The 27,161-nt window shown below is 38.8% G+C and overlaps 1 protein-coding gene across 1 annotated transcript in view; it reads right to left on the bottom strand.

Annotated features, from left to right (window-relative positions):
• Positions 1-26,039, bottom strand: part of DHX15 (DEAH-box helicase 15) — a 62,686-nt gene extending 36,647 nt beyond the window's left edge. The window contains exons 1-4 of the mRNA XM_036762402.1: positions 25,744-26,039; positions 8,813-9,248; positions 4,612-4,805; positions 2,187-2,346 (exon numbers count right to left, since the gene is read on the bottom strand). Coding sequence (XP_036618297.1) covers positions 2,187-2,346; positions 4,612-4,805; positions 8,813-9,248; positions 25,744-25,814 — 861 coding nt within the window. The 5' untranslated portion in view covers positions 25,815-26,039. The remainder of the gene's footprint in view (positions 1-2,186; positions 2,347-4,611; positions 4,806-8,812; positions 9,249-25,743) is intronic.
• Positions 26,040-27,161: the final 1,122 nt, after the last annotated feature.

Genomic DNA, 27,161 nt, shown 5'->3' with positions numbered 1-27,161 from the left:
TTACAACACTAGATGCAGATCATTTCCTCAGTCTATTCTGGATCTGTGCCTAGAAACTGGGCAGTGAGCAACACTGTTGCCAGTTGGCACTTGTTCCTACAATATATACAAGTTTAGGCCTGTACGTGCCAATGGGACCTCTTCTTGCCCTGGTGCAGTTTCTCCAATTTCTCAGTAAGGATTCAGTCTAGTGCATTGGGAGGAGCTGCAGTCTGGAGCTCAGCTGTACTTCTTGCTAATGCTACCTTGGCTCTACTTCTGCCCCTGGCAGACTGAATCTATTCCTTGCTTCTTTCCACTTTAGAGATGCCAGAAGGAAAAAAAAGTCTATCAATCACTCTTCAGATCTGGGACTATAATCATAGTAGGGAGGTGAGAACATCAAGCAAGACAACCACATCAATGTCTAATATTTCTAACAGCTGTGAAATAGCTAAAAATTTAAAAGTTCTATCACATAAAACAGGGCTGTCCAAAATGTGGCCCACAGCCCACAGTGTGATTTATGCAGCCTGCCTACAAGCATAGAAATTTACACAAATGCTTTAGTAAACGAAGCTGAGTTACCGCAGAGCTCTCACTAAAATGGTAACTCAAAATATATTGTCTATTGTTTCAATAAAAAACCTGAGGTTGGACAGCCCTGATGTAAAGTATTCTTTAGCTTACTTTCTATTGTAGCTGCCAATGTTAATTAGATGAGGTTTCCTGCAGCGTCAGGATCCGATAACTTCAAGGAGTTAAAATGTTACCCCACAACATCATGTTTTTTAAAATTTCCCTAAATATTATATTCTCCTACCTTAACAATGTTCTTTTTTGCAATGATGTTTTTCAACTAATACTTTGATCATTTTTCCCTCAATCTCTAAAACTAATTTGTTACCACCACACTGGAGCTCTGTTAAAACCTTTTCAAAAAGTATCTATGATGCTTGTGATGGTCACACCTTAAAAATGCTGCTTCTGCCTATTCAACTTCTACCCACCCTTCAAAGTTTAGTTCAAGGCCCAAGTTCTCCATGAAGTCTTTCCCTGTCTCAACACTCCAATATATGCTGTTATCTAGCCATTTCATAAATAAGTCATGTTTCCTCCCAACTATTACTATGAGTTCCTCCAGAGCACCTAGAAACAATGCTAAATATACTGTAGACATTCAAAGATGAAAGCACAAGAAAAATGTTCCTATTGTCCCATACTATCTTTAATATATCTTAAAAGGATTTTCTGAAAGTTGGGAAGCACATACATTCATTTTTCTCCTTGGTGTTGCCAGGTTTAAAAAATACATTAGAGAGCAAGGGGGTGGATAACCATGTCTTATGATTTCACTGGTGTTGGAAAATTCCACTAAAACTCTCTCTACCATTGAAGATAAGCCACTGTTGTGAAAGAGAGTTCACAGGGACACTGGGAAAGTAGGTTGACTTCTCCAGGGTCCTACAGCCAATGTGCCAGCTTCTTTCTGATTCTAAGGTCAGCTATCTATCCACTATGCCATGGAGGCTGATTTTATCCCCCAAAATAAACAAAAAAAACCCTCACCACATTTATATCTAAAGGGAACTGTGTTATGTCAACATTTTAGAACACAGTAGTAATGTTAACATCTAAAATACCCAAAATAGTACAGGGAACAATGAATATTTTAACATTAAAGACTGCAGGTAGAGCAGAGGGGTTGGACAAAAGGAAATGAGAAGCTTACTTAGTGCATGTTACTCATTTTATTTTTAAGAAGTATAATGACAACATGTTTTTTTTGAGTGTTGGGGGCTGAAAGGGTAGCAGGAGACATCTACCCACTTCTTTAGGTAAAGATTAATATGAAGCATAGTAATGTCATGACTGTACAGCACTCTTAAAAAGAAAAAAATGGGCCTAGACTTTAAAAAAAAAGCATTACAAAGATCATCTAAAATGTTTTAAAAAGAGAGTAGGGAGAATACCACCATAGAAAACTCAAAAACAAAACCCCCAAATAGATGAAAGCAAGGAACAGCAATGCAGGATGCTGGAAATTTTATTTGGAGCTCTCTGGAATTTCTTTTTCGTCTATGTTACAGAAATCAGTAAAAAAAGCATATTAGAGGAAAAACTTCATGCTTATAATGATCTGTTAAGATTTTCTTCAAACATTTTTTAAATGCATGGATGTTTTATAAATGGTCTATATACCTTACCTTTAAATCTGATCTTTGCCTCACAACTTCCTTCAGAACTCCCATGAGAATATCTGTGGCCAAAGTCCTTTCATGAGCTTCATCAAGGATTATAACCCCATACCGCTCTAGAAGAGGATCATTCATAGCTTCTCGAAGTAACATTCCATCTGTCATATATCTGAATTTGAAAATAAGCACCAATTAATCTCAAGTCATTATGTATTTAAATTTCACTGTATGTAAAAATTTTAAAACAGAAGGGTCAAATAGAAAGTCAGAGTTGGGAGAAACCTCATAGGCATCCCAATTCAATCCACACCTAAACAAGAACACTCTATCAGATACCTATGTACCAAGCACTGTATGAGGCATGGGGGATACCAATTCTGTAAGTCCCTATTGGGAAGGAGATTACATTCTAGCATGAAAGACAACAAGACAGTTCTTGCTACACATGAATGCAAATTAAATGAATTTAATTTGATCTAAAGAATTTCGAAAGAAGTCTACAATTCAAAAGAATGGCTATGTTTTACTGTACAGTACTAGGCTTACACCATCTGTGCTCCTGTCCCTTGGCTCAGTGCTTGCTCCACTGCCTCTCAATACCCCAACAACAAAAAAACAAAAAACATTCCAGTGAAACCAGAAGAACAGAAAGACTGCCACCTCTAGATCAGGGGTTTGGCTTAAGACTTCTGTCACCAGAAGATGAAAACATTTGCCCTGCTCACCCACCTACCAAGCCAATGTGTCTGGTCCCTGTCTTCTGTCATTCAGGGAGTACACCTCTCTCCCTGTCCCCAGCCCCAGTGTGTCCCTGAACTGTGTGCCAGGCCCCTGAATCCATGAGTCCTCTTTAATGCCTTTTCCCCTCACTTCCCCATGTCCTAGGGTAAATTCGCATTACATTTTACGTAGAGGTCTGAGGTCTTTTCTTAAAGAGAATAAATACAAAAGTTCAATATATTTAAGGCAGTTTGAGAGGAAGTACATTAACAGTTAAAGCAGGGTTTCTTAACTTCGGGTCTGTCAAATTGTTTTTAAAAGATATACTCATAACTATTTCAACGTAATTGGTTTTATTTTGGCATTTAAAAACATTATTCTGAGAAGGCATACCATACATACATAGACTTCACCAGACTACCAAAGGAGTCCAAGACATTAGAGAAGGTTAAGAATTTCTGAATTAAGGGACCATGAAAGGCAGTGATGGAGTGGCAACAAGTGAGGGATTCTATCAAACAGATGAGGAGTGAACATATTCCAAGAATGACCATTTCATTACAAAACTCCTAGAAAAAGGTATTTACAGTCATTGTCTCCATTTCCTCACTTCCCATTTATTTCCCAAAAACTTGAAATGTGGCTTGCATCCATCCTATTCAACTGAACCTCTTCCCTTCAAAGTTACCAATGACCTCCTCATTGAGAAAGCCAATGTCTTTTTCCTTCCTGACCTCGATGGGGCATCTGACACCACTCTCTCCATCCTGGATTTTAATGGCACTGTTTTCTTCTGATTCTCCTACACAACTGTTCATGCTCCATCTCTTTTGTTGGGTTACCTCTTCCATCTTGTCCCTTAACTATATATAAAAACTAGGGCTGTTCTTTCTAGGTGGTTTTATCAGTTCCTGTGGATTTAAATATCATCTCTATGCAGATGAGACCCAGATATAATAAATAGCCCTCATCTTTCCCCTGACGGCCAATTTGACATTAGTAATTGCATGATAGTCATTTCCACCTGGGTATCCCATTGGCAGACATCACAAACTCAATACTCTAAATAGTGTGTATGCACAAATAAAATAAATGAATTCAAAGCTGTCCTATATGACTGTTTCTCTCTGCTATTTGCTATTCTCTTTTATTTTCTTTTAAAGTCTTCAATGACCCTACTTTCTTTGTGACTACCCTATTTCCAGCTCTCTTCTTCACATCTTCTTTCTAATTAGAAAATAAAACAAAACTTTGTAACAAATATGCAGCTGGGAAAAACAAATCCCTTCATTGGCCATGTCCCGAAACTACCTATGTCTTAATCATCTCTCTATCAGGAAGGAAGTGGGGAAGCATGTTTTGTCACAAGTCCTCTGGAATTGTACTCGGTCATGGTGTTGATCAGAGTTCTTCAAACTTGTTTTTCTTTACAATACTGTTATTTTATCAATCATTCTATTCATTTTGCATCAGTTCATACAAGTCCTTCCAGATTTCCTCAAAACCACCTCTTTCAACCTGTCTTACAGCACAATATAACATTAATGTCATTACTGTTCCATTGTTTTCAATTGTGTCCAATTCTTCCTGAACTCATTTGGGATCTTCTTGTCAAAGATACTTGAGTAGTTTGCCATTTTGACATACGACATAAGTGAGGTAGAAGATCCCTATGATGAAAGTTCACAGTTGAAAGCAGAGTGACATCACTTACTTGAGAATAGTTTTTGCACTACTGCAGTCTTCAAATCGAATGGAGTACCCAACTTCCTGACCCAACATCACATCCATTTCATCAGCAACTCTCTGAGCCACACTCATTGCAGCAACTCTCCTGGGCTGTGTGCAGGCCACTCCTCTCTTGGGTCCCGGTAAGGAGCGCATGTACTCAACACACCACTGAGGGATCTATCAAAAACAGTTTTGAAGTTTACATGAAAATATTGGTTCACTTTACACACAGTAAATGAAATTTAATAAAAGTGCCTTTCTTTAACATTTTAAAACAGCTTCACTTAACCATGTCACAAGAGTATGATTTAAAATAAAGGTAAAAGATAACATGGAGATAAGAATCCTCTTTCGATTTAGTAATTCAATGAACATTTCTTTTGTGTCTACTAGGTGAAAACCACAAAAGTTATGAATGTATGCCTGTACTAATGCTTCTTGTTATTCTGATTCAGGTACAACATAAAGGAAATTATGTCCCTGAAGACTTAAACCTATTTATACAACAGGACACCCTTCTACCCAGCCAGCACATCCTGCTTTCTCTCCAGAATAACCCTGCTGCAGGGAAGTGGGTTACTTCAAGAAATACAACTTGTGCTCCATGTCTAGCCAAAAGCACTTTAAGTACTGCACCTGCTTCAGGTAGGGTCGAGATGGGGTCTTGATCCATAGCTTAAAAAGCACTGAAGGAGTCTAAAGTGGAAAAAGTTTAAGAAGCCCTGGACTAGAGTTGGAGTTACACTGCTAGAGAAGAATACAATTAAAGTGATAAAAATACAATGGCATGACAATGCATTTCTTCCCTCTTTCACAGTGAAGTAAAGAGGAGCCATGGAAGTTAAGTGGGTTGGCTAGAAAAGTAACACAATGATGGAGAACCACAGGGCACTGTTAGTGGCTAAGTCTCCACTGAAGTGTGTAAGAATCCACATTCCCTAATCTTACAGAATTCCATATACATCACTATAAGAAATTAATCCATATAATCCGGAATTACTAAGTACCATATTTAGAAACTACTCAAAAAGCTTTCAGCTCTCAAAGCAATCCTTTGGTGAGATAGCTAATATTCACCTCCTCAAAAGCCTCTCAAAACCACAGACAGAACCTTCCCTTCAGGTGGCTATCCAACCCTTCTATGCATTCTACAAGACTACAAGGCCAAAAAATCGTTTAGAAACAAAACCGAAAAAGTTATGTTATATGAGGCAGGAGAGGGAGGGAAAGGGTAGAAGAGAAGAAAAAGATAATGCAGACAGGCTAAATTTCTTTTTGTGCAATTCTTAAATAAAAATCCTGGTCCTCCCTTGTAGTTCAGTATCTTGTTCTTCAAACTAATTTATATTTCTATCTAGACCCACTAGTTCAGTGTTCTTCACACTAAATCCTCTCTCCTTTGGGTCCTAATCAAGCTTGTCTTGCCAACACTTGTGGCTTGCCACAATTCTATTTTTCCTTCACTTTGACTACAGCAAGAGACCTTGAAATCATGTAGTTCAATTTCCTCATTGTTCAAAGACAACAAGGAAATTGAGGAAGCAATTTCCTCAAACTTACAACTCTGTAGTTGTACCTAGTTATAGGTACCTAGTTGTAGCTAGTTAGTACCAAGCTAGAACTAGAACTTAAACTTCTAGTTCAATGATCTTTCCACCAAAATACCCTGCCTTTCCTGATCACCACACCACCTCCAAATAAAAAGTAAACCTAAGCTTTATTACTGTCATAGCATAAACAGTCAGATATAGAGTTCCTTTTCCATATGTGCAAGAAAAAAGAAACTCCCTTTTCTCAAATACGCTAAGTCAATCCAATGTGTATCATTTTAGTGAAAGATAAAATGCAGAAGGCAAACTAGAAATGGTGGTGGCAGCTAAAAACAAACAAAAACTGTCCTGACACCACCAGCTTCTCTCTTCTCAGTCAAAGGGAAGGGTTTAGTGGCAAGAACTTGCTTCACAAGAGGTAGGAAGGATTCAGGATAACAACGTATTTCAATGAACTCCATTAAAAACTAGCGGGAGAAACAACTGTACCATCAATTTAGGTGTGTATATAGCCTCTCCTATTAAGAAAAGGGTGAGGGGCTTGGGGTGGGGTGGAGGTGGTACAGATTCCCTAGGACAAAAGACAAAGGGATAAATTATCAATGAGAAAAGAATATAAAGTAATGTTGTAGAATACTACAAAAAAAATGGAGGAATTAAATAATGTACACTTAAATCCCACATTAAATACAGAATAATCACTGCTATTCTAAATGGAGTAAGAGTATATTAGTTTATGCCTATATTCTAAAGCTATAAGATTTTTCTCAAGCTTAGCCACGTGATTGCAAGAAGCCCCTTTGAAGTTTCATTTTTGGGGTAGTGGAGGCAGGTGGTAGTATGTGGGTGGAAGGCCCCTAACAACATTTTGAGATGAAAGGGTAAAGATGACTGACTGCACACCAAGAGAAAGCAAGTCTGAAAAGACTGCCAAAACAAGACCATTACTTGAGTCCTTTTGACTATACAACTTCTAATTTGAGCTTCCACTTACATCCTTAACTAAAAAATACAAAGCTAAATTCAAGTGTCTATTTTACTTTTTCTTCTTTCTTTTCCTGGAGCAGCTAAAAACTATTCAAACGAATTCCTGAATAAGTATAAAAATCAACATGAGGTATAAGAGCAGGTAGACTAGTCAGTATGCACACTTTCCCAAATAATAAGTGATTATTAAAGCAGAGAATGGTACAAAATATCTTAAAATTCTAGCATACTGACAGAACATCGTAAACCAGAACCAGTTCCTAACTTTCAATCAACTTGTAAACTTGTTTTGTAAACTATTTGCAAATGTATCCCTCAAAAATCAGTAACCAGTACTCCCATTCGTTCTAATTCTAATTCTTCTACACAACACAACCAATGTGAAAATGTTTAATAGGAATATATATGTAGAACCCCTATCAGATTGGGGAAGGGGAGGTTGAGAGGGGGAGAAAACTTAAAACTTATGGAAGTGAATGTTGAAAACTAAAATGACTGTAAAAAGAAAAAACTTTAACAGCGATTTCCATAGTCACAACTTTCTAGGCTTTAAAATTGTAGCCTAAAATAGATGCTAAAGGTTCTGTAATTGTACAAAAATCTCATTTACCCATCACTATCAAATTATCCCTCACTACAGTAAGCTACTTCATAATGTGTGCTACTGATCAAATGTATGACTGAAAGTGATTCTCTTGAATGACCAAATAATTTCTATTGCCAAAAAATATCAGTAACCAGGAAGTCTATTTCTATTTGGTAATCTGAGTGACATACATATGAGAAAACTGAGACAAAGAGAAGTTGAGTGATTTGTTTAAGGTCACAGGGTATCAAGTGACAGAGCTAGGATTCAAAACCCAGGTCATATGCCTCCAAACCTATGGTTTTTCAACTTTATTGTACTGTCTCTCACTAAGGCTCTTCCCAACAGGTTCACAGACATTAAGTGTGCCCCATGACACTCCTTGATGGCTCCCTTACTCCACATAAATATAACTGAGGCTGCTTTCCTACCACTAGGGTGGCATAAGCCAGCCTATCTCCAAAGTGCTTTCTAAGCACTCCCCAATGAATTCTACAATGAACAAAGGGAATGATTAGGGCATTTAAGTGTTTTAAACATTAATGGATAAAATATGAAACATACAGCCCTATGGACATCAAAGACAGAAAGGTTCTGTATAAATGAAAGCATGCATAGCATCATTTTTGTGTTATCAAAAAACCAGAAACAAGTAAGTACACATCAATTGGAGCATTGGTTAACACAAAATATGGTATCTGAACATAATAGAATTTTACTGTGTCACAAGAAATGACAAATAAGGAACACAAACAGATTTACAAATTGAAGTAAGCAGAATCAGGAGAAAAATAGCCATTAAAAACTATATGAATATTAATGAGGTGGGAAGTATAAAACACCCCCAACTAAAACAAAGCCAAATGCTGATAGTGATAATGACCAGTCTTAGCCCTGGAGAAGAGATGGGAGGAGACCATTGGTCAAAATGCATATACATCAACTAAAGTCACTGTGGTGGTTGGTTCAAGAGATATCTAAAAATGAATGTCACACACACACACACACACACACACACACACACACACACACCCATGCATCATCACAATTCGAAAACTCACCTGTGTTGTTTTACCAGACCCGGTCTCACCAACCAGTACAAAGGACTGATGCCTAACCAGAATATCTGTAAACCTATCTTTATATTCCCAAACAGGGAGTTGAAGCCGCTTCTTTAGAATGTCATAGTAACGAGGGGTGTGGGGTAGATTAGTGAATGGATTAATACACTGTGGAAGTGATGTGTGTCCTGCATGTCCTGTGTGTGTTGAATGAGCAGAATGTGTTGAATGTGTTGAGTGTGTTGAGTGTGTTGAGTGTGCTGAGTGCGATGCTTTTAAAGGTGGTAACCCAGCACTAATGAGCATAGCATTAGTAGAGGCACGCAATTCCTTTTCTTTCTCCTTCTCTCTTTCTCTCTCTCTATCTCCCCTGTCACGTTCTCTGTCACGATCTTTGGAACGATCTTCACGATCCCGGTCACGATCCCGATCCTTCCTAAAAATAAAATTAAGAAATCAGATTTTGCTAAATTAAGGTAATATATTTAGACATTTCCATTCAGCCAAAAAAAAAAAGGAAGCCTTCAATACAGTACTTCTCCAAAGTGAGTTCTATGAACCCCCAAGAATACAGTGCCTAGTTATTGAAAGCAAGTTAGGAAATTTCAGTTGATTAAGAATGACACTTTAGAAAAACGGAACTATGTTCCCCAGTGCCAAGGAATCTATATTGACTACAGGCATAGTGAGTTCCCTGTCAGTGGAGATGTTTAAGAAAAGCCTGGATGATTATTTGTTGGGTACGCTGTAATGAGAATTCTTTTTCAGGGTATGGGGTGGGTAGATGGCTGACGAGGTTCTTTCAAACTCTAAAATTTGGTCATGTGCTTACTGTTTTACTGTTCTGGCCTGCATGGTACTGGGGTACTATTTCTTAGACTATCAATCAAGATTAAGTTGCCTACTATATGCCAGGCACTATACTACAAATACAATGAATGAAACATTTCCTACTTGTGAAGAGTTTACATTCTACGCTAGGTGCTGAAGATACAAATACATGAAACATTCTCTACTTAGCAGAACAAAGACACACATATATAGGCAGATACAGAATAAATATAAAGAGAATACAAACAAATACAAAGTAGTTAAATACAAAATTATTCGAGAGGGAGGCACTTAGAGATTAAGGGGATCAGCAAAGATTTCCAGTAGAAGGTAAATCTCTGAGCTCCATCTTGAAGGAAAGATTCTATGAGGCAAAGATTGAGTACATTCATGGGGTGGGAGTGTTGAGTAGCTGGTGCAAAAGAAGAGCGACAAGAGACCAGCATTGCATGATAAGAGAAATGACCTCACAGATGACCTCATCTCCTTGAGTTCAAATCTAGCCATAAGATACATACTAGCTCTGTGACACTGGGCAAGTCACTTTACTGTTAGTTACTGTTTGCCTTGGTTTCTCACCTGTAAAATGAGCAGAAGGAAATGGCAAATCACTCCAGTATCTTTGCCTAGAAACCCCAAACGGAGTCACAAAAAGTTGGACATGACTGAACAACAAATGTATAGCTAATAATGCTAGGCACTGGTAGAAATATGAAGGTTAGATAAAATATGGTCCTTGTTCTAATGGAGTAGAAGAATAAAGTATATGATTAATAATAGCAGGCATTTATATAGCCTTCTAAAGTTTGCAAAGTACTTTACACAGATTATCTCATTTGGGCCTCACATCAACCTCATAACAAGTAGATGATAAAAGTATCACCACCACCATTTTAAAGACAAGGAAACTTAAGGTCCAAAAAGATTCAGTGATTCACCCATTAGAACCCAGGTCACTACTCACTCAACCATCTTTTAACTACACCATACTACCTTTGGGGTATAGTAAGATGGAAGAGAGGGTCAAGAGTTTTCTAGATCCTCCATTTAAGGAGTGAGCACCCAGGCCAATCATCTATTCATTTTTCACTCAAAAATTGGAAATTTCTTCTCTTGACTTCATTATGCTCAACCTCCTCCTGCCCCTCTTTCAGCTTCCACACAGATTCAGTTATCTTCCATCATTAGATTGTGAGCTCCTTAAGAGCAGGGACTGCCTTTTGCCTTTCTTTTTATCTCCAGCAATTAGCACAATGGCTGGAACATAAAAATATATGTTCAGGAACTGACTTTTCAAATACACAAATACCTGAAAAATCACGAAATGAAAAAATAAAATTTTTATACAAAAGTTGAAGAAATAGTTCTGACCACATCATGCTCCCACACAATGACCCAAGGATAAACTACCAACTTCTGATTGGCACTGAAAGGCCCTAACAAAGTTGCTCCAATCTACTTACTAGTCTCATTTACATTACATAGTTTACAATCTAGCTAAACTGGAGTTCTGGCTATTTGTCGAACATTATGTTTTAGTTTCCATCTCCATACTTTTGCACAGGTTGCCTCCCATACTCAGAATGTACTCCTGCCTCTTGGATTTCCTTCAAAGTTTAGCTGAAATGTCATCACTTACACAAGGCTTTTCCTAATCCCTCTAAGCTGCTGGTTCCCCCTACCCAAAATTACCTAGTATTTATTTTGTGTATATTTTAAGTACACTTGTAGATGTATATGTTGTTTCTCTTAACTGAATGCAACCTCTTTCTTAGATTATTTTTGTCTTTGTTTCCTCAGCACCTAGCATAGTGCCTGGCACATAGTATGTGCTCAATACCTGTTTGTTGAGAAGATAAAACAGGATGAGCAGGCCTATAGTTCAACAACTGCCCCACATTAAACAAAATATGATGATTCTAAAACTCAATTACACAGTTTGAAGTTTAAGGGTCATGCAACATAAAACTTAGTAGACATAAAGTCTTTGAGAACTTCAGTGGCTGTAAAAATCTGTCTCCCCAAGGCATGATGATGAACCTCTTCTGGCTGAGTTATGCTGGCCCTCAGGCAACAAAGACAGAATATTCACCAAGCCACAATAAACTTTCTAGCTTGGCAACAGCTACCAGAACTCAGTCAACTAGTACGGACTTCAAAAACTCCAAAATAGTTTCCAAAACACAAGGAGGCAACAGCATTAGACTTTAGTGAAGAATAAAGATCTAGGTTGGAATTCCAGCTCTTGAGCATATGTTGTTTAGTCACTTCAGTCTTATCTAATTCTTCCTGACCTCACTTGGGGGTTTCTTAGCAAAAATATTGGAGTGGTTTGCCACTCCCTCTCCAGCTCATTTTATAGATGAGGAACTGAGACAAACAGGGTTAAGTGACTTGGCCAGGGTCACACAACTGACAAGTGTTTGAGGCTGGATTTGTACTGAGGCTTCCTGACTAGTTCACTGCACCACCTAGCTGCCTATATGCAACTTGTACCTTAAAATCCATGGACATATTTTCTGAAGGAAAAAAATGGAGATAATGAATATTAGCTATACTTCACCAAGTGGTTGTGATCTCACTCTATAATAAACAATTAAAATGTTTATCAATTAGAAATAGTTCTCCAAAAGCAAGTTTAGTTCTCACTGGGAGAGAGAGATGATAGATGAACCTTAAACTAATGATCCCTCTGGATTTCTATTTACACCAACTAACCTAAAAGAACTGTAATCATAATTAGGTTTCCTGCCTCAGTCCAACCCCCAGATCTTCCTGCTACTACTAATTCGTGAAATTCTTTTAATGGGAGTGAGAGCTTTAATTCTGCAATAAAAATAAAAGTTATAAAATGCAAGATGTAGAGCACTGGGAATCAGGCAGACCTCAGCTTAAATCCTGCATGTGACACATTTTCTCATTTGTACAGCTAATGGTAATAACTACTTCATGGGACTGTTGTGAGGCTCAAATGAGATGATATATATAAAATGCTTTAGAAACATCAGTTATCATTACTAAATGCTGTGTTATGTTTACAAAAGCCTTTGGATCTGTATGGTGAGTTAACACTGCCCTCACCGTTTATTTCTGAGGATTGGTAAATCCTCTTGGCAGCGGAACTCTGTTGAAACAAAGTATCATTTTACCATCATCTCACTAGTCTTTTGCTCCTCCCTGTTACCATTCTAATAAGTTACATTAACATTCTCTTTCTACTACTCATCGTATAGGCACAGTACCCATTGTAGTGTGGGTTGCGGATCCAAGGAAGCAAATCAAAACCCCTCACTGCACATCTTGTGAAATTCCTGTCCACACATTTCCATAAATCCTTCTTTTTCGATTCTAAGTGTCCCTTAACAATGTATTTGATACCACTGGCATTAATTAGCTCCAGGAAAACAAGGATGTTATACCAAATAATGTTATAGGGAGCAATGAGTTCAACAGAAAGTTAAACAGAGATACTAGGTAAAATTAGGTTATTACTTCAAAATGATATTGGTCAAACAACTTTGCATGTATACAATACGTATATATATTTTTATATACTTATTTTTATCATATCAGTCTTATTCTTATATACTTATTATATTAGTATTATATACTTATTACATACTTATTTATATTATATGCTTACATTAGTCTTAATGACAAGCTTTGTAATGGGCCAGGAGTAGAATGACAAAGACCATGTGATAGAGTGCTCAGCAAGAGGCTTAGAGTTAGAAGGTCTGAGTTTAAAGGTTGCTCTACACCTATCATTTACCAGGTGTGACTTAAATCATTTAACATGTTTCAACTTCAGTTTCCTCATCTGTAAAATGGGGATATTCGTATTACTTTTCTACCATGGTAAATTTAAATTATTTAAAAACCTATGCACAGTAGTCAACTATAAAATCAAACAGGTGCCAATTAAAAAGCTTTCTGGCAACTCAATTTTCACCCACATGAATAAAGATTAATTACTAGTAGGGATAATCAAAATCTAACCCATCCAAATGAGGCCTCAGCTCTATTTCCCTGTGGTAGGCAAACCTGTAATAACATACGGGGGTCTCAGGCCTGAATTAGTTGAACCACAGGGCAGCTGGGGGACGGGGATGTCTAGCCCTGAAGGTCAAATGAACAGGGAAGCATCCTTACACAGCTGGATTGAACAGAAAAGCAAAGAACTCTCCCTTATGCATTGCTAGCTGAGCTGAGAATGAGATTACATTCTCTTTAAATGTCAATAAATAACTTTTTGTGGGCTCCTGGCTTTGAACCAGCTAGAGCCACGGGTGGGGAACCTGTGGCCTCAAGGCTACATAAGACTCTCTAAGTCCTCAAGTACAGCCCTCTGACTGACTCCAAACTTCACAGAACAAATCCCCTTAAAAGGATGTGTTCTGTAAAACTTGGTCTCAGTCAAAAGGGCCACATCCAAGGACCTCTAGGCCACAAGTTCCCCACCCCAGTCAAACAATGGTAGTACAGAGGCTGATGCGAGTTGAGTTGTAGATGTTATCAGGAAGTGTGTTTCTTGTCCTGCCATAGCTAAGGTGCCCCCCTCCGCACATCGCTAAAAAAAAAAGCCATTCTCAAAAGCCAAGTGAATATCCACCTCAGTATTCGCAGTCTACACAGTAATTAGAACAAATTGAAGTCATAAGCTTTAAGACCTATCATTTTCATTACACCTAGAAATCTTACAAGTCACAAAAAATAAAAGACCCCAGAATAGTAACATACGGTGAATATTTATAAAAAAAAAATCACATCTCGTAATTTACAAAAGGTTGCCAAAAGGAAGATCCTGGTCATCTATGTCACGCTACGGAACAGTCTCCATCCTGAAATTTTCAAGTTGCTCTTCCCTTACTATCCCTGACCAGCCTGACATCCACCTTTGAATCAAGCAGAGTGACAAGAGGAAGGTGTTTTCATGCTCCCTTAAAATGTAAACTGGAAGTATTTTAAAACTAAATTTCACTAGCAAACCTAATGACTAGAAGTCTTTACCACTGTTTACCACTGTCTCAAGTTTCCAAATGTAGACTTTTGAGTTCTAGCAGATTGTAAAACCAGATAATAACAATCCACATGTACATTTAAGATTTACAAACGTATCAAATAGGCTACTCTAGCAGAAAAGGATCTTAAACCTCTAAGTCTGACTCCCCCATTTTGTAGAGGAAACAGAAAGTAAGTGACTCACCCAAGGTCACACAGCAAGTTACTGAAAAGCCATTAACAGAGCCCTGATCTCTGGACTTCTATTCCCATACTCATTCCACATTCATAAAGTATTTACCAAGTTCCTACTGTGCACATAGTCTAAGGCTATTCATTCTAAGTCTAAGACATATTCACAGTTCTACAAAGAAGAATTCTAGCAACATGCTTCATACCAAACTTCATTATATGAGGATGAAATTACATAGATGGCTCAGGACTATATTTCAAAACAATGAGAGGAGTTTCAGTAAAGAAACTACTAAATTAAATATTGAAACATGAAATGTACTAGGGCTGAAGTTAAGTGGTAAAAGTCCAACCCATTCTAGGGCAGACTACTAAAAAAGGTTAAGGAAGGAATGTCGGACTACTGGGAATAAACCACAGCAGCTAGATATGGTAGCTTCCAACAATGGGATAAGGGGACCTTCAGAAGTCATATTCTTATATTTTTCCTCATTTCCCTTCTCCCTCCCATTCTCATCAAATTTAGATACTACACAGTAGAAGTGTGATTTCAGGATGCTATCTGGCCTCTGCACAACACACATGTCCATACTTGTGATTCCTTTTTAGCGGATAAAATATTTCAATTTGAAAAAAAAAAAGGCAGAAAGGCTTAAAATCTAAAACTATGGTTAAATGTATGTGATCTAAAGCTATCACTTAACCTAGGACATCATCGTTTACTAATTCCAACTATACTAAGCACTGACAAACTAATTTAAGTCTCTACCTTGGAGAGAGCAAGCACAGGAGCATGCATGTGTGCAAGGAGTGGAGGCTGACATCTAGGTTGTGAGCCTGGGTGACTGAGATGGTAGCACCCCTGACATTAATACATTAGTTGGAAAGAAGGGATAGTTACAGACAATGAATTCAGCTTTGAACAGGTTGAATTTAAAATGTCTAGCAGGGGTGGGGCCTTGAGGCCACATGTGGCCCCCTAGGTCCTTAAGTGAAGCCCTTGACTGAATCCAAACAATAAAAGGATTTGTTCTGTAAAGACTGGATACAGTCAAAGAGCTGCACCTGAGGGGGACTACATATGGCCTCAAGGTCACAGGTTCCCCACCCCTGGAGGATATCCAGTTTGATATGTCCAATAGGAAGCTGGAGATGTAAGGCTGAAGATCAGCAGAGAAGTTAGAGCTGAACAAGTGGATCAGTCATCTATCTCCACAGAGATAATCGAAACCATGAAACTTGAAGAGATCACTAAATGAAACAATACAGAGGAGAAAAGAGGGCCCAGGACAGAAGCACTAGATAAAAGATTTAAAAAAGATGGAGAACAGTGTCAAAATCTCACTATTATGCTGCAGAGAGGTCAAGAAACATGAGGATTGATAAGGACTGAAGAAAGGCCATTAGATTTGGCAATTAAGAGTTCATTTCATACTTTGGAAAGAGCAGTTCCCATTGAATGATGAAGTTAGAAGGAGGGATCAAGGCAAGGAGAAGACACAGGGCATAAGAACAAGTCAGGTGTTTTTTTTTGTTTTTTTAAGAAATAAGGCCCATAGAGCTGAAAGGGGTAGGGGTGGGGGGCTTTAAAGGTCATTTAATCTAGTGACTTCTTTTTAGGACCTCAACATGATACTAATGGCTGTTCTATTAACATACAATGGTTAAGTAAACTACTTGACAAAAAATTACTGAGTTCATAATGCTGTCAAATGAATATATTTAATCATAAAGCATCTACAGTTATTTGATAAATAGTAATAAAAGTACAAGATATTACTTTTTCCACAAATCATGTGCTTGCTTTTTTTATTACACTGAGTCACTTAATGAGAAGGACCTCTTGCAATAATTCCACACCTTTAAGTTAGGAACCACTGATACTGTCCAGCCCTCAAGTCTTCATTTTATAGATAAGGAAACTAATGCTCAGAGGAGTTAAGAAATCTGTTTAAGTTCAATTTCACAAAAGTAGCAGAATCAGGAATCAAACACAGTATTGGAGAGGCAATATGCTATGGTGGAAAGAACAATGACTCCGAAAGATTCAGAGGACTTGGGTAGGATGAAATCCTGGCTGACCCTTACCACCTGGATGAAATTGGGCAAGCCACTTAAATCTTTGTGGGTCCCAGTTTTCTCACCTAGAAAATGAGGCTCTTAGATGGGCTCTGAGGTACTCTTCAGTTCTAGATTTATGATCTTAAGTTGTGCAGCCATGTAAAAACTTTCTGGGTTTGCATGACAGTGGATTGAATAATAAACAATAGCTAAAAAGTATACAGAGCTTTACAGTTTGCAAAGCACTTCACATGTATTTTTTTCATTTGATCCCCACAACAACTTGGACTATGACTGACTTATTCATAGAATATACAATCAATTAATATAAATGACATCAGATCTTTTCCTACTAAGATAGATGAAAGAATCAAAAAAACTATGGCCAGAAATAATAGAGGCAAAGACAAATAAAGATTTCCCAGCAATTTTACCTAGAGCCTACCCTATTTACCTTAGAAAAGGCAGGGACAAAGAGGAGTAACATTTTTGAATAACTGCAATCCCTCTCCCTAGAATGAAGATTTTTGCGCTTCGAACAAAACAAAACAACTAACTTTGTTATAAAGGAAGCTTTGTTCTCAGGAGTTAATTGAAGTATGACAGTACTTAAGCACAAAAATGATTTATACAAATGAGAAAGTACTTTAGGAATTTAAGAAAGAACACCTGGATAGATAATAAATCCACTTCCTTTTCTTCAGAGAACATCCCTAATACTCCTTAGTAACTTCAAGCATAAAGATCTTCATTTTCAAACCAAATCTAAAAGGAACCAACTCATAAAATAATAGGTTACAGGAAGAAACCACCAAGATCAATTAGTCCTATGCATTCATTTAAGTTATTTTTTAATGATAGCTATCATTTTTATTTAATAATTTTCTCCAATTACATTTCAAAACAATTTCTTAACATTTCGGTGGTTTAAGTTTTGAGTTCCAAATTCTATCCCTCCCTGCAATGAAAAGCAATCCACTACAGGTTATACACATGCAATCATGTAAAACACTTCCACGTTGGTCATTTTGTACAATAAAATTGGAAGGGGGGGGAAGAGAAGCTGGGAAGGCATAAATGGAGAAGGAGGGGAAAGAAGCATGCTTCAGTTTGTAGTTAGACAATATCTGTTCTTTCTCTGGTGGTGGATAGCATGCTTCATCATGAGTCCTTTGGGATTGTCTTGGACCACTGTAACTGCTGAGAATAGCTAAGTCATTCAATTCTTCATCGTACAATATTGCTGTTACTATGTATGACGTTCTCCCAGTTTTACACATTTCACTTTGCATCAGTTAATCTAAGTCTTTCCAGGTTTTTCTGAATCATCCTGCTTATCATTTCTTATAGCACAATAATATTCCATCACAATTATATACCACAACTTTTCAATCATTCCCCAATTGATGGGCATCCCCTCAATTTCCAATTGTTAGACACCACAAAAGAGAGCTGCTATAGTTTTGTACAAATAGGTCCCATACTCCCCCTTTTAAAAAAATCTCTTTGCTACCCTCTCATCTGAGATAAAGAAACCTAAAGTTGTATCCTAGGTTACATGGGCAGTAAGAGATCAAGGGTTCAAACCTGGGGCCTCTACCTTCAAATCTAGTGAGGACTCTTTTCACTCTCAATATTCTTTCTCTATAAAAGTACAAATAGGCATCTACCTGTGACATAATTGGATTTGCTGCTGGAAGCACCTTAGAGACCACTTAATCCCATCCCTTCATTTTACAGATGAGAAAACTGAGGCCCAGCAAGGCTAGGAATTTGTTTAAAGTTACACAATAGCAAAATTGTAAAAACAGAAACAAATTTAAAAAAAACAAACCCTAATTTGAAATATCCAGACCACCACTATACTGCACCAGTAGACTCTTTTGGCTGCTTAGTTTTTTTTACAAATAAAGAGTCTTAGCTCTGGGAAGCAAAAGAATTTGTAAATTAAAAATTAGAGTAAAAGCATTTTAGTTAACAAATGTCAATTTAATTAAGTGCGTATCATCTTTCAAGACAGAAGAAAATTAGAACAATAATCTTTAATAGCCCAAATTCAGGGATCATTTAGGGTGTTAACATTTATATACTTTTCAAAGTTAAAAATTTTTACATACGTTATTTTATATGCTAGCTCACAACAATCTAGAGCAACAATATTGTGAAGTAGGTACTACACATATTATGATACCCATCTTATGGATGGGGAAAAGGCAACTAAAAGTTGTCACTTGCTCACAGCAACACACTGGCTAATTTAACTGGAAATTGTCCCAATTAAAGTTTCATTTCAGATACTAGATATCCAGTACTGATAATACATTGAACTTCCTGGTCAATAAATTCTCATTTCCTTTAAAAAAAAAATTGAAAGGGCAGAGGAAGGAACAAGGTTTTCAGCGTATGTATTGGTTAGTCTAGGTTTGGAGTAAGGAAATGGCTTGTCTGAAACTTAGTTTATGCTAAAATGCATGGTGGATGGGGGGCAAGAGATATTAATGACTAACCAACATATAAAGTTAGAATTATTTTAGGTCTTAGCCAGTCAAGTTGGTCAAAGAGAAAAATCCAAACATTTATTAAGCCATCTAATGTATGCAACACTGTATATGTGAAGGGCATCTGTTCTGACAGTTAATCCAAACTGAGTGCAGTTTGGATTTTGTCCCACTTATTATGCAATTACAAACAGCCTAATTCAAGTATAAAATACCTTGCCACCTTTTACAGTAGGAACTGTAAAAGAATTTTGACTCCATGAACTGTGATGAGAACTACAGGACTGAAAATAGGAACAATTCATGTGTTTGGACAAGTAGAATCAATGCTATTTAAACAGCCTTCTCAAAATAATTTAATTTTAAATCTGATTTTAAGATTAATACAACAGTTCATGTCATAAACCTAAGCCTTTAATATTGAATGCTCTAATGATTAACATTTCCTTAACATGCCCTGATTTCAAGAATGTTTCTTTGGTTTGCAGCAGCACATCGTTGCAAAAATCTAACCTTTCTACCTAATTCTAAATCTATGTTCCTAGGACTTCTAGACAGACAGGAGTAAAGGGGAGGGACAGGGAGAGAGAGGAAGAGGGAAAAAGAGAGTCAATGCATGTTGACTACTCTATTAGTATCTCTTATGATCCAGGCACAGAAACAGAAAAATATATTACCTGTATCTGTTACGGCAGAGACTTTTGGAAGTGGTACTCACAAGACTGCCAAGTGTGAACCATTTTAAAAAGAAAAATCCACTCAGCAACAGCCAGGATTTTAAAAACAAACCTGAAGACTTCCATGTAAGTCAGTCAGCAAGTATGAAAAATTCCTGAGCACTATCACAGTGCTGTAAGATGACAATGTACAAAAGCTGCCATTCCTCTGGCAAGATCCAAGAAAGACAGAAGTTAGGGACTTTAGAAATTATCTAATCCAACTCCACATTCTAAACATGAATGTAAATGGAGTCTCAAAGAAGTTAAATGGCTGCCTCAGTAAACTCCTACATATTTCAGAACTACTCTCTTAAATTACAAAATGCAGTTAGAATGTTTTGGACAGCCAGTTAAAGCAACAATAGAAAAATAATTCAACTGCTTTCATCACTTGTCTAGGGAGGAATAAGAATAAAAAGTGCGGGGGGGGGGTTACTAAATTTGTGTGTTTTACAGTACCTAACACAGGGTATTTATTATACCTAGTAGGTGATTCCTTCTTAAGTGTCCTTTGCTGCGCTCCCTCCCCACCCTCCCCCCACATCCAGCCTTCTAAATGTGAAAGCAGGCCAAAGCAATGCCCATGATCTTTTTCTCTATATATACCCTCTCTCCCAGTGACTTCATTAACTTTCTAGGACTCAATTACAATCTCCATGCAGATGATGCTCAAGATCTATATACTGAGTCCTAAATGTCTTTCCTCAGCTTCAGTCCCATATCACCTGCTGTCTACTGGACTTTTCCCACAGGATGTCCTACTACACAACTCATCAAAAAGCAGCATGTCCAAAACAGAATTGTCTTTCCGCCCTAAACAAAGCTCTTCCAAACATCTCTATTTCTGTCTAGGGTACCATCCTTCTTTTCACCCAGATTAGCAACCCTGGAGTTGTCCTCACTTTTCATTCTCCCTTATTCCCCACATCTAATTAATTGCCAGTCAATTCTACCTCTACCACATCTCTAGAATTTCTTTCTCTCAATTAACATGGCCCCCAATCTTATTTAAACCTCTTCACATCACCCTAGACTATGACAAGAATCTCATTTGTCTCCTCACCTCCAATCTCTACTTGCCTTTGTTCACATTATTCCACTGTTCACATACTGGCCTAAGTGCTATTTGATAAGCACAGGTTTCACCATACCACATTCTTGTTTATAAAGCTCCAGTGGGGCTCCCGATTGCTTCTGGGACACAATACAAACTTCTGTTTGTATTTCTACCTGTCTAATAAGTATATTACACATGACTCCTCTTCATGCACTCTTACCTTCCAGTCATTCCTTGCGGTCCCACACACATTATGTTGGATGATAGATCCAGAGCAGAAGCTACCTAGTCCCATCCTCATTCTACAGATGAGAAATGTGAGGTCTGGGAAGACTAAATGTCTTGCTCACAATAACTGTAAGAGGGAAGATCTGAACCCAGGGCTTCTGACTTGAGAGCCAGAACTCTTTCAAATATCAGCCTTCATCCCATCTCCTATTTTCAGTGCCTTCGAGAAAGCTGCCCCCGCCACGGCCTATCCCCATTCCTGGAATACACTTCCTTTTAAGCTCCAACTCTGAAAATTCCTAGCTCTCTTCAAAGCTCAATTGCTGGCTCCTGAACAAGAGAAGTTTCCTGACATCACTCATTCCCAAAATTACAGTTTACTACGTCTATATTGCACATTTACTTATGTGTATTTGATATTTTCCTTGACAGAATGTAAGCTCCTTGAAGGAAGGAGCAATTTCAATTTTCTCTCTGTATCTATTGTGCCAAATGTTGCTTTCACACTTACTGATTATCCAACATCACTCAGATTAAATTAGGAGCAGATTCAGAATTCAAACCCAGGTCTTCTCATTTCAAATCCAATGTTCCTTTATATTACACTGACCCTTCAAAGTGAATGTACAATTTTATAACCCTTTCTCTTGTATTATATATAGGCATATGGATTATATGATCATTTTATAAAGATGAAATCTTACTTCCATAGATCAAGACTTACTGTATAGTTGATCCCAAGAGCTGAAAACTTAAACTTTTACACATATATAACTTAACTGAAAGTAAATAGGTCAAACTGATAGTGTCTAATAATTTCAAGGTTGAATTCTGAAAATTCACTGTCCCCAGGGCCTCCTAAACCAGACATAATTTAGCTACATAGACATGAGACATTACTGCACAGATGCACCAACCACCACACTTAAGGAAAGCATTTGAAAGATAAAAAGAAAATGAATTTAACATTCCCTCTAACATAAATGCTGCCTTAATAAATGTTAGTTTTAGTTTCTCAAAATACTTTTAACAATAATTGGCTTTCTCCCTACAGGAAACAAAGTCACTTCCATCCCTAAGGATGACGAAAGCAGTCTGTTTTGCTTCAAAGAATTTAAGAGCCTAGTGTTCTCTCCTTCACCGGGATATTGTAGATATCTTATAATTTCAGAACTAAAGGACAAAGGCCTCCAAGAAACAAACTTTTCAGAAATGAAAAAAACACCCTAGAAATACAAGTAAATTTAGTCTGAAGTTGTGAAACTGCTTGAAAAATACTGAAATGTGACATATTGTTTTAAATATTCAAAAACTAGGGAACAAAAACTTTTGAGCAGGAAATCCCCTCCTGCTTTATTCTACACTTTAATTCCAAAGAAATCACAGTCCACTTAGCATCAACCAGGAGTGAGCTCAAGTTTAAAGGGAAAAAAGGTATAATTTACCTTAACCTGTAGAACAAATTCAGTGAAATGGTTAATTGGAGGCAATTAGCTTTGGCATTTATAGGATCACAGGATTAAAAGCAAGAAGAGACCTTATAGCACAAAGTTACAGAGATGAGTAGCAGAGTTGGGGCACTGGGTAGGCACAAAAACCAACAGAGGAATGACTGTTGCTTAATTGTATCAATAACCTTAGATCTGGGATGCAGAATATTATTCATTCCACAAGCACTTCTTAAGTACCTATCATGGGCAAGACTACTCCAATGAGTTAAGAAAATCCATACCATCTCTTCTCCAAGAAAATAGAGGAAGAGAAAACAATCCGAGCAAATGTGTCAATAGAAATGTGACCTCCAAAAAATCTGCCTTCCAAATGGGTGACTTTAATTTACTCAAGGTTTCTAGAAAAAGAAAAAAAACCTTAAGTCTCACTTAAGCTTCTGGCCTCAAAGCCCAAGTTGCAGAAATGGGACTTTACTACTTCAGATCTCAAAACACTCTGGGTAAAAGTTAGACTATCAGTAAATAAAAATGCAAAAGAAGGTGGTCTAGCAGTACCAGATCTCAAACTGCATTATAAAGTACTAATTAGCAAAACAATCTGGTTCTGGCTAAGAAACAGAAATCCCAGATCTCAAACTATATTATAAAGCAGTAGTTATCAAAACAATCTGATATTGGCTAAGAAACAGAGTGGTGGATCAGTGGAATAGATCAAGTACAAATTACATTATAGCAAATGACCACAGTAATGCAGTATATAAGAAACCCAAAGATCCAAGCTTTTTGAACAAAAATTCATTATTTGTTAAAAACTGCTGGGAAAACTGGAAAAGCTTGCCAGAAACTAGGTATAGACCAACATCTCACATGGTATTTCCAGATATGGTCAAAATGGATATGTGATTTACACATAAAAGGTGATATAAGCAAATTAATAGAGCATAGAATAGTTTATCTGTCAGATTTATGGATAAGGGAAGAATTTAGAATCAAAGAAGATATGTGTAGCATTACAAAATATAAAACAGATCGTTTTGATCATCTAAAATTTAAAAGTTTTTGCACAAACCAATGAAACAAAAATTAAAAGGGAGCAGAAAACTGGGGGAAAATTTTTTGCAACAAGTATCTGATAAAGGCTTTCTTTCTCAAATATATAGAGAATGAGTCAAATTTATAAAAATACAAGTCTTTTCCCAATTAATAAATGGTCAAAGGATCTAAACAATCTTCAGACAAAGAAATTAAAGCTATCTATAGTCATATAAAAATGCTCTAAATCACTACTGATCAGAGAAATGCAAATTAAAACAACTCTGAGGTACCACCTTACACCTATCAGAGTGGCTAATATGACAAAAAAGGAAATTTTGGATGCTGGAGGGGATGTGGGAAAACTGAGACATTAATGCTTGGTTGGTGAAGTTGTGAACAGATCCAAACCATTCTGGAGAGCAATTTGGAACTATGCCCAAAGGGCAACCCAACTGTGCATACCTTTCATCCAGCAAAACCACCGATAGGTCTATATTCCAAAGACATCTCAAAAAAGAGGGAAAGGACCTATTTGTACAAAATATTTATAGCAGCTCTTTCTGTGGTGGCTAAGAGTTGGAAACAGAAGGGATGCCCATCAAATGGGGAATGGCTAAACAAGCTGTAGTAAGAAATGACAGGATGATTTCAGAAAAAACCTATAAAGACTTATATAACTGATGCACAGTGAATTGAACAGAACCAGGAGAACGTTGTACACAGTAACTGCAATAGTGCTCTATGAAGAACTGTGAATGACTTAGCTATTCTCAGCAATACAGTGATCCAAGACAATCCCAACGGACTAATGATGAAGCATAATTCAGTCTCCAGAGAAAGAGCTGATATTGACTGAATAGAAACTGAAGCATGCTCGTCTAGTACAAAATGACTTATATGGAAATGTTTTACATAATTGCACATGTATGACCTATATCTGATTGCTTACCGTTGGGGGGCGGGGAGGGATAGAATCTGGAACTCAAAACTTTAAATAAAAGTGTTAAAAATTGGAGAGAAAAAAAGATAGCAGTGGATACCATGAGAGGTGCTTCCACTGTTGCCCAAAGATGACCAGGACCAAGCTTTCAAACTAGTACAGGCAAAACCAGAAGACTGCGGGAGCGTGGCTCCTGAAGCGGAAGTTGTCCTCTTTTAGCATCCACTTGGAAAGACTTTGAACGGATACAGTCCAGCCAAGCTCCCTGGACTCCGCGTCTCCTGTTCAGGCCTGTGTGAGTGTGAGCTTGTGCGAACACACGGACATACACACTCACACTCTCACTCATACACATACCACGCGCGCGCGCCCTTCCCCCACGACCTCTCCGCGTCGCGCCAGCCCCCACCGAGGATCTCACCCTCCTAGGCCTACACTGGGGCCCACGCGCCGCTTTCCCTTTCCTGGGACCGGCCTCGGTTCGCCCGAACTGGCCCGACCCTCTCTCCCACAGCCCCTCAGCTCCTTGGTCCTCCAGAAAGGCGGCCGAGGGAGGGGGGGGGGGGATTCCCGGGCCTGCGAGAATCGCTCCACCCCAGGGTGGCGGGAGGGATCTGGCCACGAGGCTCCCCGATCCCCGCGGAAGGCCTAGCTCCCCAGCAATTCCGAAAGGCCTGGAGAGGAGGAGAAAACTAGTGCCGGACCCTCCGGCCTCCCCGGCTGGGGCTGGTGCTGGCGCCGCCACCCCGGGTCCCGGGAGAGGAAAGCCTCCCCCGGGCCGCCTGCTGTAGGCCCGAGATCCAAAAGAAAATACCGGTAATCCCAGGCCCGGTCTGGCCCAGCAGAGAACTCGCCTCCGCCCGCCCCGACATCAACAAAGCCTGGCGCTCCCTCCCGCCTCGGGCCGGCCTCGCTTACCCATCGGTCCCCGCACGTTTCTTGCCGGAGGGATAATCTTCCCCTAGGTCCAACCGGTGCCTCTTGGACATGGTCGCGCTGGCACAGCAGCGATGGAAGAAGGAATTTAAAAAGGCGAGAGAGGGAAGAAGATGAGGGGCGACCAGCGGCAACAGGGACAAGGGCGATCCTCCGTTCAGGCCGCCCCCCCCCCACCTACAACAGCCTCTGCTGTGCGGCCAGGACCAGAAGGTAAAATGGCGGCGGCGGCAAGGACCGGGCCGGCGCGCGCGCCTCCGTCGAGTGCGTGCGTGCCTCGGTGCGCGCGCGCGTCGCGCCGCTCCTCGCCGTTTCTCTCTCGCTATTCGTCCAGCCGCCCGCCGTACAACCCCCACTCCCGCCTTTTGCTAGGAAGAGGAGAGGAGGGGGAGGGGCAAGAAATCGCCCGCCCTCTAGGCTTGTCGTGATGGGGCACGTAACGCGAAAAGGCTGCTGGGAAGATTACCTCGGTGTCACCTCCACCCTCTCTCAGCGAGAAGGAAAATCTTGGAGAAGTGGCGGGAGGTGTTGGGAGAACCCCACGTGTTGTGAAAAGTTGGGCTGAATGAAAGGACGGGACTGTCCAGGCACAAAAAGGTGGAGTTCCCCTTCCAGGCTTACCTGCCACATTGTTGCCAGCTGGAGGAGCGTGGGAAAGGACCCCCTCCCCTGGGGTCTGAATGTCCTCTTTAGATGTGGAACCACAGAAGCTCGGAATTGGAAGGCACCCTCCCTCCCATGCCATCTAGTCAGTGACTCCACAAGCACTTCTTGGCAGCCCGCCTTGTGCTGGGTCCTGGGCCAACTCCTACCTGAACGAGAAGACCTCTATAAAGTAGACTTTCATTGAGGGGGAGCTCACCACCGCCAGAGGCAATCATTTCAAAGGATAGAAACAAACACTTCCCAGAAGAAAAACAAATTGAAATGGTCAATAAACATGAACAAATACTCCAAATCACTATTGATAAATGAGTCAACTTCACACCCAGCAAATGTTTAAAGCTGACGCAAGATGGAAAAAGTTGATGTGGGAGGTCTTGTGGGAAAAGTGACTTAGAATTTTGCAGTGACTAAAGAGTCCATATCCTTTGATCCGCAGGTCCCAGGGCTCATCGCTGAGAAATATTCGCAGGTGGTCAAAGATAGAAAGTCTCCCTGTGTGTAAAAATGTTTGTGTCAGCATTTATAACTACAAAAAAAATTTTTTTGAAACAAAGTAGGCTTCTGCAGTTTGGGAAATAAACAAATTGCGGTTCGTGCATGCAACGGAATATTGCTTTGCTGCAAGAAACAGTTTATATGAAGAATACAGAGAAACATTGAAAGCTTTTAAATAAACTGATGGAAAATGAAATAAACAGAACCTAGAAAATAACACACAAATGGAAATAGACTCT

The sequence above is a fragment of the Trichosurus vulpecula genome, chromosome 6, assembly GCF_011100635.1.
Source record: "Trichosurus vulpecula isolate mTriVul1 chromosome 6, mTriVul1.pri, whole genome shotgun sequence".
NCBI classification, from domain to species: Eukaryota; Metazoa; Chordata; class Mammalia; order Diprotodontia; family Phalangeridae; genus Trichosurus; species Trichosurus vulpecula.
This window is presented reverse-complemented; position numbering and strand designations above follow the sequence as displayed.